Source organism: Scophthalmus maximus, chromosome 5, assembly GCF_022379125.1.
Source record: "Scophthalmus maximus strain ysfricsl-2021 chromosome 5, ASM2237912v1, whole genome shotgun sequence".
Taxonomy (NCBI): Eukaryota; Metazoa; Chordata; class Actinopteri; order Pleuronectiformes; family Scophthalmidae; genus Scophthalmus; species Scophthalmus maximus.
Genome location: NC_061519.1, coordinates 448,751 through 463,312, shown reverse-complemented (window position 1 = coordinate 463,312; position 14,562 = coordinate 448,751). Strand labels below are relative to the sequence as shown.

General features: G+C 39.4%; 1 protein-coding gene across 4 annotated transcripts in view; it reads left to right on the top strand.

Annotated features, from left to right (window-relative positions):
* Positions 1-5,463, top strand: part of arhgef1a (Rho guanine nucleotide exchange factor (GEF) 1a) — a 68,544-nt gene extending 63,081 nt beyond the window's left edge. For all 4 annotated transcript variants that reach the window (XM_035633293.2, XM_035633291.2, XM_035633290.2 and 1 more), the window contains one exon: positions 1,266-5,463. In XM_035633293.2, coding sequence (XP_035489186.1) covers positions 1,266-1,294 — 29 coding nt within the window. In that variant the 3' untranslated portion in view covers positions 1,295-5,463. The remainder of the gene's footprint in view (positions 1-1,265) is intronic.
* Positions 5,464-14,562: the final 9,099 nt, after the last annotated feature.

Here is a 14,562-nt window from a genome sequence, read left to right as displayed (position 1 = left end):
ATTAAGCACAAAGTGATCTTAGAAGGCAATAGTTACACAACACATGTTTCATGTTTCACGTAGTGCTGCTGCAGGATTGTGTGATACTCTGGGTCACAAGGCTTAGACTCAAAATCATGACATACCGTAGATCTTTGAAGTTCAAAAAGAGTCTTTGAATTACAACATGCAGGTCGATACGTGTAGTCAGTCAGATAAAGGCAGACAAAATCCAAAAAGGGCTGAGGCAAAAGGATAGGTCAAAACTCACAGGCAGGGATAAAAAAAAAACAGGAGAGAATGCTGGAACGTTAGCAACGAAATGCAAAGACAAACAGGCAACAAGACAGGGGAGCAACAGATTAAATACACAGGAGGATGAGATGATTTCACCAGGTGAAACACATCAGGCCAGATCAGGGGACTGTCCTTAACAGGTTTGAGTCGACTGACATGGAATGTTGGGTGGATCCACCAGGTCCTGGGGAGTCTGAGGCGAACAGCAACAGTGAAACGCCTCTGTATATAGTATTTATATTTTATATTTTGTACATCTGTTGTTTTTATTGTATTCTGTTGTCCACTTTGCTGCTGTAACACACACATTTCCCCCGTTGTTGGACAAATCAAGGATTATCTTATCTTATCTTAATTACTGGTCCCACAAACCTAGGTGCCAGCTTGGGAGATGGGACATGTAGGGGAAGAGTTTAATTCCACTTAGTTGCTGTGTTGTTTTCCTCAAGAAAACCTTAATAAATCAAGTCAAAGCAAACTTCTTTAAGGTATCACATTAATATCAGGACTACAAATAGGGACCAGATGAATTAATCATATAATGTAATAATTATATAATAATTATATATGAGCCTCTTGAAAGCTCAGGAGGTAAAGTCAGTCATGCATATATGAACATATATATGTGTATAATCACACACACATAGCCGCCCATACACATATGGTTGGAGGTTGGTGGTTCGATCTCAGCTTCCCCCAATCCGCATGCCTATGTGTCCTTTGGCAAGAGGCTTTTAACCCTGAATTGCATCTGAGGGCTCTTCCAACAGTGTGTGAACGTAACAGAAAAAGTTTGGTAAATAGCAGCTCTGTATGAATGTGTGTCAATAGGTGAATGTGACTTGTCCTGTAAAGTGCTTTGGATGGTCAAAAAGACTAGAAAAGTGCTATTTAAATAAAGTTCATTTACCATAATCAAGACACCAAAGAAATGCCATTTTCTTGTCAATTTATGGACCCCAGATTAAATTATTATTTGTTTTTTTCAGATCTTCAAGATATTCAAGAGGACATCTGATTCACCTGATTGACTTCAACAATGTTTATCTTTTCTTAAAATCTAAATGTTTATTTAGTTGCTTTTGAGTGGATGGCTTGTGACAGTGAGTTATTTGATTCATTTAAATTTTTCTGCTTTGGATTGTTTCCACGACTAGATGTGGTTAAATGGGTATTGCTAATATGTATGTAACTATTAAATCTTAAGATTTGACAAGGAGTGATGGTTAGGGCTCCTAAGTGTAGTTTAAAATCTTCAGTTATTTGACATTTTACACATCAAAGTCATAAATTCCCCCCCATAACAATCTGCCATCTTTATTCCATAATGACTATGTTTTCACCCACAAGGGTGTTGAATCAGGAGCAACTGGACTTGGTTGTATTTTCTTCAAGATGTTTAACCTTCATCCAAGAGGCCTTTTCAGTTCTAAACTAAGTTTAGGTGAAACCCAGGTATTTAAACTGTGTGGAGTGTGGGCAGTGCTTGTTAATGCTTCAGACTGTTTCAACCACAGTTGTTGAAACTGCTGTAACAATGGTTGGTAGAGTCGTTGAAGTCACTTGTGTCTTGAGGGCCACATGAGGCTGAGTGACAAAGGTTGTTAATACCCCTTTCACACCAAAATTATCGTGTAGACCCGGGTTTTTTAAACACGGATCGACCCGCTATGAATTGGCCATTGGACGATTTCACAGTGCAAGCAGACCAGGGTCTGATGATCGCCAGCAGTTTTGACCGGAAAACAGTGTAGTGATAGGTGGCGGTCATAGGTGGCAGTAAAGAGCAGTGCATAAAACAAAGAAGAAGAACAGTGTAATAAACAACAGAAAGCAGCCAGCATGGAAGCCAGTGAGAGGATGGTCAACGTTACCTTATATCTTGTACTTTTGTCACTCTTTCAAAGTATACAAACTCAGCGCAGACTGAACGATGTTCGAGGGCTGATTGAACGAAGACGGTTGGAATTTGTGGCTGAGATGGCAAAGAGTCGCAGAAGGTACAAGCGGAGGAGACAGGCCTTCATTACCTCCGTCATCCGCAAATTTAGCGTGTTCACCCGGTGTGACTTTCACATCAATGCCAATCAGAGGTGAAGCCGATAATTGACCCGGGACTCAATGCCGATTAAACGTTTTCAAACTGCAGAAAATGCCAGTAGTAGTGGGTTTAAATGGGTTTTTTGACCAGTGTGAAAGGGGAAAGGAGGAAAGGACAGCAGTGTAGGTGGGAGAAAGATGGTGTCTCAGGTCTCTTCCTCTGTTGAGGGATGGTTACTCTTTTTAACATAGATGGCTTCCTTCACTCCTCTTCAAACCATGCGTCTTCCCAAGAGTACCAGTGAAACTACTGTATTTTACCAAGTGTTGCATTAGGTTATTAAGTTGTTAGACTAGTGAGTCCGTCTATAGTGGGTCTTTCAGAGTAACTCAACATTAAAAGTGTTTGTTAAAGTCCAGTTTAACCTGCAGGAGTCTCTGAAGGCAGCTGTAACATTTTCGTCCGCCACAGAGGAGATAAATCATCATGAGTGAAAGTGAGTTTTTTGCATCTGAAAACATATCAAATGGCCAAAAACTATTCCTGCCTGTCAATTGTGAAAAAATGTTAACTCTCACAGCAAATTAATAACAAATATGAGAGAAGAAGGAGAGTGAAAGGAATCAACTCGCCACAGTAACTCAGAGCGGAGGATTACAAGGCGTAATTTAGTTTTTTCAATTTTGTTCTAGCTCATATAGCCAGAGATTTAGGAGAACGTCCAGCATTCACCAATGTTCTCTTATTTTAAGTACGAACAGAATTTATGACCTGGTCCAGACCTGTCGTGAGATTCACTTAAATAAGTCTGCTGTTGGTCAAAAAACGTTTTCAATTTATGGATAATTTTTTCAAAATTTGGACACAATTATACTTATATAGAAAAATTATATAAAAATATATACATTTCACCTCATTATGTTGATATTATTGCAATTCAAATTCATGTACAAATATTCATGTACCTGCTAAACATTGTTGCACAATGGCCAGGGGAGTGCACATCTTTGGCAGTTGGCATGCATGTTGCGGAGGGATGCACGGAGTTGCTGGAGTTGTTAATTGTCACCATGCAAACTATTTTAGGATCATTTCAAGCTGCAGACGAGACAGGAGCACCATGCAACAAGCCTATATCACACTGACTCGTGTAGTGAGGGCAGGTGGATGAGCCTTATCTTTTGGTGGCATAGTTTCTTGCAGGGCTTTCCTTGGGTTTGGAGATCGTTCTTTCGAGCATTTAGTCATTCTTTAAGGGTATTTTCAGAAAGTTAGCATAGAGCCAGGTTAGTTACTGCGACTTGTCAGTGTCAGGCCATAACTGGAAGTCCCTACATACATATATCTTGTGAAAATACTAATAATAAACTTTGATATATAGCATTCAACAATGTTACTGCTTTACAAGGAAGAAATAACACCTGCAGACGAGACAGGAGCATCATGCAACAAGCCTATATCACACTGACTCATGCTGCGGTAAAACACACAGTTGGTGTAGTGAGGGCAGGTGGATGAGCCTTAACACAACTGGTGGTACAGTGCTCCACACGCAAGAAAAGGCATTTCAAATAATTATAACATGCTGCATTGTGTATAATATTGCAATCATAGATGAATGCATTAATTTTTTCAATACCGTTCGGAGTTTATCGTTACAGTCTTTCATAATTTAACCCATTTAATACCGGATTTCGGTACCTATCCTTACTACCAATTTAATACTGAGTCCTACAAATTACTTTCATGTATAAACAAAACTGAAGCAGCAGATACATTTGTTTGGAAAAATCGCTGGCTGGATTATGTTCAGAGTCAAACATATATTTTGAATGAAGTTTTACATTTACAAACAGCTGTGAGGTTACCAGGAGTTTGTTAGGTGTGGGATTGGTGGTAAATCAGTATCTCTGCATTATTTTTTTTAAATATGCTGGAAGAGGGACTTCTAGCTGAATTTGAGAACTTTGTGACAGTCTCATATTCCAGATTATGAAAAAACGCATTTAAAACATATAACAGCTTTGACATATTGAGCAAAAAAGAGATGTTAATTATAGCTCCAAATATACTTAATACCCAGCACAGTGACTGTTTTGCTGTTACATGTGACTGAAAAGAAATGACATTGATAAACAATTACAAAATTACAATATGTGAATGCTGAAATGAAGGTAGACAACCTGGAATATAGTTTTCTAAAGTTTTAAAATTATCATACTGTCTGACAAGCAGTCCTCATCATCAAGGTGTCATTCCTCATTGTGTTGGGTTTTCTGATCGGACGCCTGAGTAAAATCTATTTTAGAAATCAGTGCCTTCCTAAATGACAAAGAAAAATTACTATTACAAGAAAAGATTCAGGGGTCTTTTATCTGATCTGTCACTGCTATGGTTAAGGTTGGTAAATCTTAATTAGGGTTGGGAAAATGTAAAAAGAATAGATTGTTAACAAGTCATGCATGGTCCTGGTTTAATCACTGGCTGCTGATAGGAGAGAGGGGATTTCAGCTAAAATAAGTGTGTTGCTACCTTCTTCTGAACAGCCAGAAAATGGGCAGACATTCATCATTATGCAGCTTTCTGGAACAGAAGCAAAAGCAGACTTAAAATTGGCTTTACATCTTTGGTCAAGACTACTCCATCAGTAGTCAGTTTGGTATCAGTGTTTTGCATGTCATCTATCTGTCTATTCATCTATCTATATATCTATCTATCTATCTATCTATCTATCTATCTATCTAACTATCTATCTATCTATCTATCTTTTACATAAGGATTCAGGTTCATGGTGGATTTTTCAAAGGTGGTATATGAGTGAAAGTGGTTTGAACGCCTGTTTAATTGATTAAAAGTTCTGTTGCTGCAAAAAGATTCAAAGTCATCCCCATATTAGAATGCTCCAACTGTACATGTACTCTTCTGATATTAATTTAGTTTAGGCCGCACTGTCAGTGGCCTTTGTGGAAGCTGATAACAAACTTTACTGGATAAACAGGAAGGTTGTGTATAAAATGTGATGGCAAATTATGTTAAAGCCAAGATACTATCAAATACCACAAAACAGTGTAAAGCAGTATGACATCCCCTTGTGTTATTCATGTGGATTGTATTACTATGTTAGAAATAAAAAAATTAATACATAATGTATTTTGTATTGTATTGGGTTGAATTGAAAATGTTCTGTTTCCAGATATTAGTTCAAGAAGACTGATGACATGTCACTGATATGTTAACCAACTGCATGAAAGGGGAAGTAAGTGATTCTAAAGCAATACACGTTTTGTAAAAATCAGCGAATATTTGTTCCCCGACCGTTAGCTGTCGGTTCTGTGTGTGCGCCGAAAAAAATCTAGGTTTTCGACTCAGGCCAGGCTCTGTAAATCACTACAGCGAGTGCAATTTGTAAACTTCACTCAACGACATTTTAATCTCAACTCTGAGGTTTTGGCCTGGTGGTTAGTGTGTCGGTCTCCCATACCCAAGGTTAGGGGTTAGGGTTATTTGTTGCTTAACGTCTTCACCGTCCCCTCCAGTTTCAAAACTTGTTGTTTGAGAGCAGTTATATCTTCCTCAGCCGCTGAGACTCTCGCTTCACAAATCCTCTTCACGTGTGACGTTAAATCTCCTTTAATGCCATTAATTTCTTCCATCATATCGACAAATTGTTTGATTGAATCTTCCTTCAGTGAGTGAACAGCGCCCAGTATATCACTATTTGAGGGTGAGCTGGCGCTAGGTTCATTCTCGACCTTGGTAGCAACATAGCTAACAGTAGCCGTGGCGCTTCTAATCGTACATTGTAAGGGATATTTTGAGTGTTTGTTGTCCAAGTTTTGAGTCTTTTGGTGGCATAGTTTCTTGCAGGGCTTTCCTTGGGTTTGGAAATCGTTTTTTCGAGCATTTAGTCATTCTTTAAGGGTATTTTCAGAAAGTAAGCATAGAGCCAGGTTAGTTACTGCGACGTGTCAGGCCATAACCGGAAGTCCCTACATACATTATTAGTAGTAGTAGTATTTATTATTAGTATTTTCTTATGAAAATACTAATAATAAACTTTATTTATATAGTATTCAACAATGTTACTACTTTACAGGGAAGAAATAACACCAGACAGGCGGATAAATTGAAAATAAGACAAAAGAATACAAGCAAAGAAAGTTTTTTAGTTTTAAAGAAGAAGATGAACTAAGATGAGGCAATACCCATGAGGCAAGACAGAAGTAGACAGTGGTCCAACACAGAGAAGCTTAGTTACTGAAGGAGGACAAAACAAACAGAGAGCTAAGCAAACAGCTTAGACACTTTGGGATACAGAAATGCTGTGTTAATAATGTGTATGTGTGTGTGTGTGTGTGTGTGTGTGTGTGTGTGTGTCTGTGTGTTAATAATGTTCCTGCCACCAGGACAGACATGGACCAAATTAATTTGGCTGAATGAATGTATCCAAACCATGTCACATCCAATAAATCAATCAGAGTGTCATCCCCCATTCCCCTTAAAAGCCAGGTGAGCTTGCACCTATGTTGCGATTATAATGGTGGGTTTATCAGGTAGTAAGAGAGAACAGTTATCTGCAGAGGAAACAGCACAAGCAGATCATCTGTGTTTGTGTGTGTGTGTGTGTGTGTGTAGATATGTTCCAGTGTTACAGCAGCAGAATTTTACAGCAAAACTGTCCATAAACGAGTCTTGATATAACAGTGAAATTCTGAGCCACTGACTTCAGACTATGTTTTTGTTGGTCAAAGGTGCAGTTGCTTTCTACTGCCTCTAGACATCATCATTTTTAGACCAACACGCCCACCAGCACAAGTGCATTTTGTATTTAAACAATGCTGAATGCTGGATGGGAAAATTGTAAATGTGTCTGTCTGAAACTATGTGTTATAATATTTAGTGTAGGGCGGACTATTGTTTAGAATTCAAAAATTTCTGTGTGAGTGGGTGTGAGAGTAGGGGAATGTGAAGGATGGGAGAAAAGAATAAAAATGAGAGCAGTTAGGGAGAGTGAGAAAAAATGATAGAAGAAAGCAATGGTGTGATTGTTGCTGATATGATCTATATTAACTGTAAATTGCTGGTTTAGTTAGTGCAGTGAAAACCAATTACAAATATATTATAGTAATATTTATGTTGTTTGAGGATGGATAAAAATAGTAGTCTCATGTTCCGCAAGGATCATGAAGTCCTACGTTATAGTGGACTCTATAGTTTGTTTATTTTATTATTCCCTTGTTGTACTTTCCCTTGTGTATCTGTTATATTAGTTTCTTGATCCCTTGTTGTTGGTTCCTGATTTATTTTGAAGTAATGTTCCTCGTGTTTCCGCACTTCCTGTTTCCCTGTCTTTTGTCTTTTCACTTTATTTTTCCTGTGTCTCCTGCCCCTGTGATTGTCTGCAACTGTTCCTAATGTGTCTCACCTGTGTTCAATTTGCCCTGCCCTCCTTGTGTCTATTTAGTCTCTGTGCTTCCTCTTCCCTTTGTCTTTTTTGGTTTGTCTGTGATTCCTCTGTGACTTTGCCCCAGTCTGTACCTGTGATGTTGTTCCTGTTCTTTCCCTGTGGTCTGGTTTGTTATTTTGTTACTTTGGTCCCTCTGTGTGAGTTAAGAGTTTTGTCGAATTACCCGAGTTTTGGATTATGCTTGTTTTTTGGGTCCTGCTTAAACCCCAACCCGTAACAAGTAGATTCCGATTTATAAAAATAAAAATAGGTTAAAAAAAATAAGAATTGGAAAGAATTAAATTAATTTGTTAAATGAAAAGAAGACCAATACAGGAGTAAGAATAGTAATGATATATTCATGTTTTTTATTATTCATGATAGTGGTTGAGATGATGGTATAATGGTGTGATTTTGATGTTCTCACAAAGAAATGATTAAACAAACCAGAAATAATAATAACAATTGACTAATAATACGAAAAAAAACAATTATGAATGAACTTTGTGATAGTGATATAGAATGTTTGGGGGTCAGGAGGAAGACAAATTGATAAATAAACAAATAAACAGTAGTGAGAATAATAATATTAATGATATAGTTATAACAATAGACAACATATTATAAAATAACATGTTGATGGTAGTAGTGCCAGTGAGCCAACTAAAATAAAGTGAGATAATGATAATAGTAATGCTAATGATAGAAAAAAAAGAAACGGCTGCAACCAACCATTGTATATTTTACACCACACCCTACACTACATGATCCATAAACACACACATGAACACCACTGAGGCCATTGACTTACATGCCTCACATCAATGTTACTCTTATTTATTTACGTTTGCTATAACAAATAGCTTAATTTTGTCCGAGTTCTGTGTCCTTCTGTGTTTTCGTCATTGCCCATGTGCCGGGTTATGACAAAATGGGGGCTCGTCCCTTTTGTTCCCGTTTATGTTAGCAGTCTGGTTGGAACATGTGTAGGTTTGTTTGCATTCTGGCATTTGGTAACTTACAGCGTCTGTCTTTGTTTGTGATTTGGTGCGCGTTGTGTTTGTACGTAAATGTTTGTGAAATGGTGGAGTTTTCCTTTGTAGACTGTAGCGGCATTCCCTTTGGGTTTGTTGGGCGATTCTGATAGTGTTCTGGCCGGCGTGGTTGAAGCTTTGCTTGGGAGCACATCCGTGGCTTCGGGAGGGTTGCTAGCTTGCTAGTCGCCCCCCTGACTCAGCGGGCTTTAGTGCGTAAATACCCACCGCAGAAGCCGCATGAAGACTAGGGGGAGCTTAGTAATTGGGGCTGGGTGTTTAGACAGCGGGGAAACTCTAAACCCTATGAGGTAAATCCTCTTTGTGTGCACCGGGAAACTCACTGTGTGTCTCTGCAGTTGGAGCATGATAAAATTAAGCACGAATATCAATAATTTGCGGTGGTTGCCTAAGTTTAATGAGAGCGATCCAGATACTTTTTGTTTTCGTTTGTTGACCGTCTTGCCATCGCTAGAAACTGGCCTGACGCGGACGTGCTCTTATGCTCCAGTGCACACTCACTGGGAAAGCGCAGGAAGCATATTCCTCATTGAGCCTGGAATTTAGTTTTAGCTATGCCAAAATAAAAATCTGCTGTGCTTAAAAGTTATGAGCGTGTCCCAGAGGCGTATCGCCAGTGTTTCAGGTCCTGGGAGAGAAGAAATGGAGAAACTTATGTCGAGTTTGCTAGGGATCTAACTAACCATTTTAAACGCTGGTTAGCTGCTCTTGATGTTAACACACTTGATGATTTGTGTGATTTGGTTATACTTGAGCAAGAATGTGCATCCTGGTCAAATTTCGACACACATTAATGAAACAAAAGTCACCACAACTGCTGAGGCTGCTGTGTCCGCAGATGAGTATGTGCTGCTCCATAAAGGCAGTTTTAGAGAGCGCACTACTGTGCGTAATGAATCTGGCTGGAGGGGTTCAGGTAATTCTGCCGTTGTTTCAGGTGACCAAATGCCTACATGGAGAGCTGGTTCGTTTTAAATCTGATCATAAATCAGGAGCTAACTTTGTTATGGATGATCACTCTGGTAACTCCCGTGTTGGTAGATTTCCAGCTGGTTCTTCAGGTAAGCCTGCATTGACAGGGCGACATGATGGTGCTGGATCCTGTAACTACTATCACGAGACAGGCCATTGGAAGGTGGAGTGTCCTGTGTTGCAGACTAAAAATAAAGGAGGAAGACATAACATTAAACCTCCTGCACTGGTTAGTTAGTACTGGTTGTGGGTCTGATGTGCGTACCACTATTTTTTGTGAACCTGATGTCTTGGCTGCGTATAGATGGATTTGTATCACTGGTGGGAGGCAATGATAAAGTTCCCATAAAAATCCTGAGGGACACAAGGGCATTTGACTCGTACATAGTGGACTCTGTGCTGCCGTTGTCAGAGGAGACCGACAGGGGTGAAGGTATTCTCAGTCGTGGGATAGGGTTAACAGTTTTGCCTATTCCTTTACACAAGATGATCCTGAGTTGCGAGCTGGTGCAGGGTGAAGTAGCTGTCGGGGTGCGTCCCACGTTGCCCATTGAAGGGGTTCATTTTATTTTGGGCAATGGCTTGGCTGGTGGCCAGGTTTGGTCGGACACTCCTCCATCACCGGTGGTTGCACTCCGTTCAGTTGATGCTGTTGCATTACCTGAGGTTTTGTCAGTTTGTGCTGTGAAACGTGCAATTGGTAGGTCTGAGTTATTAGCTGACAAGAGGCGTGGTGAGGTTGATGTGGAGGTTCCATCTCTGTCTGATTTTCCACTGTCTGTTTCTCATACTGAGCTGTTGCAGGAGCAGCAGAGTGACCCCTCTTTAAAAAACATTTTTGATTGTGTGTTGTCTACCCCTGACATAAAAAGTACAGCCTGTGGCTACTTTTTGCAGAACGGCTTGGTGTTCAGAAAATGGATTTCTCTAGGTAATGATTTTGTGAAAGGTGCAGTTTTCCAGTTGGTGGTGCTGGCTAAATTTCGTCCACTGGTACTGAAAGTGGCCCACGATGAAGGTGGACACTTTGGTGTCAGAAAAACTTATCTGACCATATTAAAATATTTTTTCGGGCCGAGGCTGAAGAGAGATGTCTCATCATACATAAAGACGTGTCATGTGTGCCAATTAAAAGGAAAGCCAAACCAGTGCATTAAGCCTGCTCCGCTGCAGCCTATCCCTGCTGTAAGTGAACCATTTGAGCATCTCCTTGTGGACTGTGTGGGTCCTTTGCCGTGTGCGAAGTCTGACTGCAAGTATCTCCTTACAGTCATGTGCCAAACTACTAGGTATCCTGCTGCTTATCCGCTGAGGTCAATTACTACTAAGGCTGTGGTAAAGGCATTGACTCAGTTTTTTTTTAGTGTTTGGCATCCAAAAAGTAATACAGAGTGACCAGGGGTCAAATTTTTCATTGTACATGTTTGGGCAAGTTTTAAAGCTGCTGCGTGTAAAACACAATCGGTCGTCAGCCTATCATGCTCAGAGCCAGGGTGCTTTGGAAAGGTTCCATCAGACTCTGAAGTCTCTTCTGCCTTTTATATTGCACAGAACTGAATAGAGACTGGGTAGAGGGTCTTCCGTGGTTGATGTTGGCTGCGAGGGAAGCTGTACAGGAGAGTACCGGTTTTAGTCCGAACAGGCTGGTTTTTGGACATACTGTGCGGGGGCCCTTGGCAGTTTTAAAGGATAGATGGGTGGATGCAGAGCCACCTAAAAACTTAATTGACTTTGTAAATGGGTTCAGACACCGTTTGTTTGTGGCAGGTTGTACGGCCAAGGAGAAGTTACAAATGTCTTAAACCAGAATGAAAAAGATATGCGACCGTCACACTGAGTCTCAGGAGTTCAGTCCGGGAGACCAGGTTCTGGCTCTTATGCCTATTGTAGGTTCACCATTTCAGGTGAAGTACACTGGTCCTTAAACCGTCACAGACAAGATTTCGGATGAGAATTATTTGATTGCCACACCAAGTCGGAAAAAGTCTAAACAACTTTGTCATGTTAACCTGCTAAAACCATATTGCAAATGGGCACTGGAGATTGATGTAGCACAGCCTGTGAAGGATTGTGTGCGCCCTGCTCTTTTTGTTGGTGAGATGTTCAGAAAGATGGGGGAGAGATGATATTAGCAATAATTGAGCGTGGGGGTCAAAAAATGAATAAATAAATACAAACATTACCATATTTCTAGTACAAAAACATACATCTGATGATGGATATTGAGGGTGTAGATGAATGTCATGTTAGAATGTATGTTAGTCAGGGATTCATGCAGTGAGGACTGGCTCCCAAGTTTTGTGTATTTTATGGTTGATAGACGCAAAAAAATAATTTCATTGCTATGTGTTCTGAAAAGAGGTCTGTCCATAATGATAGTTTGGAGTATGGTTTTCTAGGCGACAGTTAGCGCTGTGAGTATTTTAATGTTGTCGTTAGGAATTTGAATTGATGATAAGTCACCTAACAGGCAGAATGATGGGGAGACAGGAATCCGGCAGCCCAGAATAAGGGACAATTTATTGCTGATTTCCAGAAATGTTGTATGGGTGGGCAGTGCCAGATTGCGTGTATGTAACCATCTAAGAGACAGTTGGGTAAGTCATGTAGGCCCATTTGGTGCATTTCTTTGGATGTAATGTTTGTTCTGTGGTTCACCTTATACTGTACGGGAGGTTTTTTATCTGTCATTGAGAATGTATTTGTGCGGATTTTAGTCCAGGAGAAATTGTTTATTGATATATATAAGTCTTTCGCCCATTTAGCAATGGTGAGGGTTATTGTCGAGTCAGGTGTAAGGATCTTGTAGATCAATTGTATGTGCTATGGCTGATTTGAATTGTTTATTAAATTTTATTACTAAATTCTTGAAAGAGAAGATGCATTATGCATTACATGCTTAGGTTGTGTGATACCTTTGTTTGTCTGAAACTATATGTAGAAGTTATTGACTGAGGATTCTTTACCTCCATAATAGCTTGATACCTAGTTTTGATAGTGAGGCCCTGACCAGTCATGCCAGAAAAGGGGCAAACATTTTACAATTTTAATCATTGCCCAGAATTAATGAAACATGTACCCTTTCTTACTTTCTCAAAATCTAGATGTTACGTTTTTGTCTATTGTGAAAAAGGCTAATATTTCAACCTTCACCCCATTATTGCTTCGATAAGTTATTTTAAAAAACCTTTCTGATGTTGAATAAACAACTACTAAAATGATACATACCTTTTCCCCCTTAGTAATAGACTGGAGCCTGTCACCATCAGGCAGCATTGGTTAGGCAATATGAATACCCTCAAACCCTGTAATAGAAAAGGTCACTGTCCAACATTCCAGCACACAGAGGGGAACCTGATATCAGCCATCTCATGTGATTGCTGCTTTGATAGCAAACAGAATTCATTTTTCAGAATGTGTGATTACAAACCAGTAATTATTTTTCTTTTTTGTCTGTGTTAATACTGTATCTGCCTGTGTATTTGTGTGCATAGCTGCAGACACACACTCTTATTCTAATGCTCTGGACAATGTCAGCCAAAAGATATTTATTAATAACCTAACTAGAGCATAGAGAGGAGAATAACTGTCATCGTCACCCTGCTGGCACTTTATCCTCTCCATCCCCAGGAGAAATCCAGTTATAGGCATTGGAGGCCAGGTGATGGAATAGGGTTGCAGCACAGGCATTCCTTCTCAGTGTCACTTTGTATTGTGCTTGTTCTCTCTTACAACTTCTCATCCCATCACCAAGAGGGTTCATAGAAAATCAATGGGGACTATACTATTTAAAAAGATAACAGCCAATCCTGACAGACATCTCTTTAATTATTCTTGAAGGAAAATGGGGTTTTAGTAATATGAATCCAGTAAAAATATATTTCATTGATTGTATGTAAAACAATCTGTGGCTCTCACCTGATTTTGCAATTTCTGATTTTCTCAGGAGATGGTAGAGACCAAAACTATGGGTTCATTGTGGACTTACATTTGCCAAGTGGCACAGAAACATGTTTCTCAATTTAGGCTAATGTTTATGACTGGTTTCAGCTGGATGATGGACAGGGAAATGTTTTCTAACATATTAACTATTGACAACATTATGCATAATAGAAAGCCAAAGTCCTGAAATCACTTCCTGCTCAGCTGCTATTTCACCAACTCGTCTAACTAGATACAATCTCTGTCACCAGTCAATCAAAGAAGAAACCTATTTTAGGGTGTCATTATGCATATTATAAAATAATATAAATGTCTGAAGTGGCTTATCTAAACTAAATTCATAAATTGAACCACGAGGTTGGATAGGGAGTTGCCGACACTCTGTGTAAAGCACCCACGGGGAACGTCTTTCCAAAGTAACAGAAACATTATTCATTAAGACAAACTCCGGTTGACTTTTCAATAAATTAAAGAAAATACTGTTAAACAGATTGCCTCAAATGATATACAATGTGCGGTCGGAAAACTGTTGCTCTCTGTTGCCATCTAACCCACAACAAACATTTCACTCATGAACTTAAAGTGCACCTCCTAGACCAGGAGGCGCGCCGTATATGTCAAACAGTGATCTCACCAATCATTGACTGACCAATTTCTTTGCCTGCTTTATACAACAAAATCAAGGTAAATTGTTTTAACACAAGACAAAATAGCAGAATTAACTAAACATCTTTTCTTGCCATAATCCAATATTGATAATATGGCTCCAACAATGCCCAATATATCTAAATGTCAGTCCTTTTTTGCCCTTTTTTGTCTGTGTGCTTTTA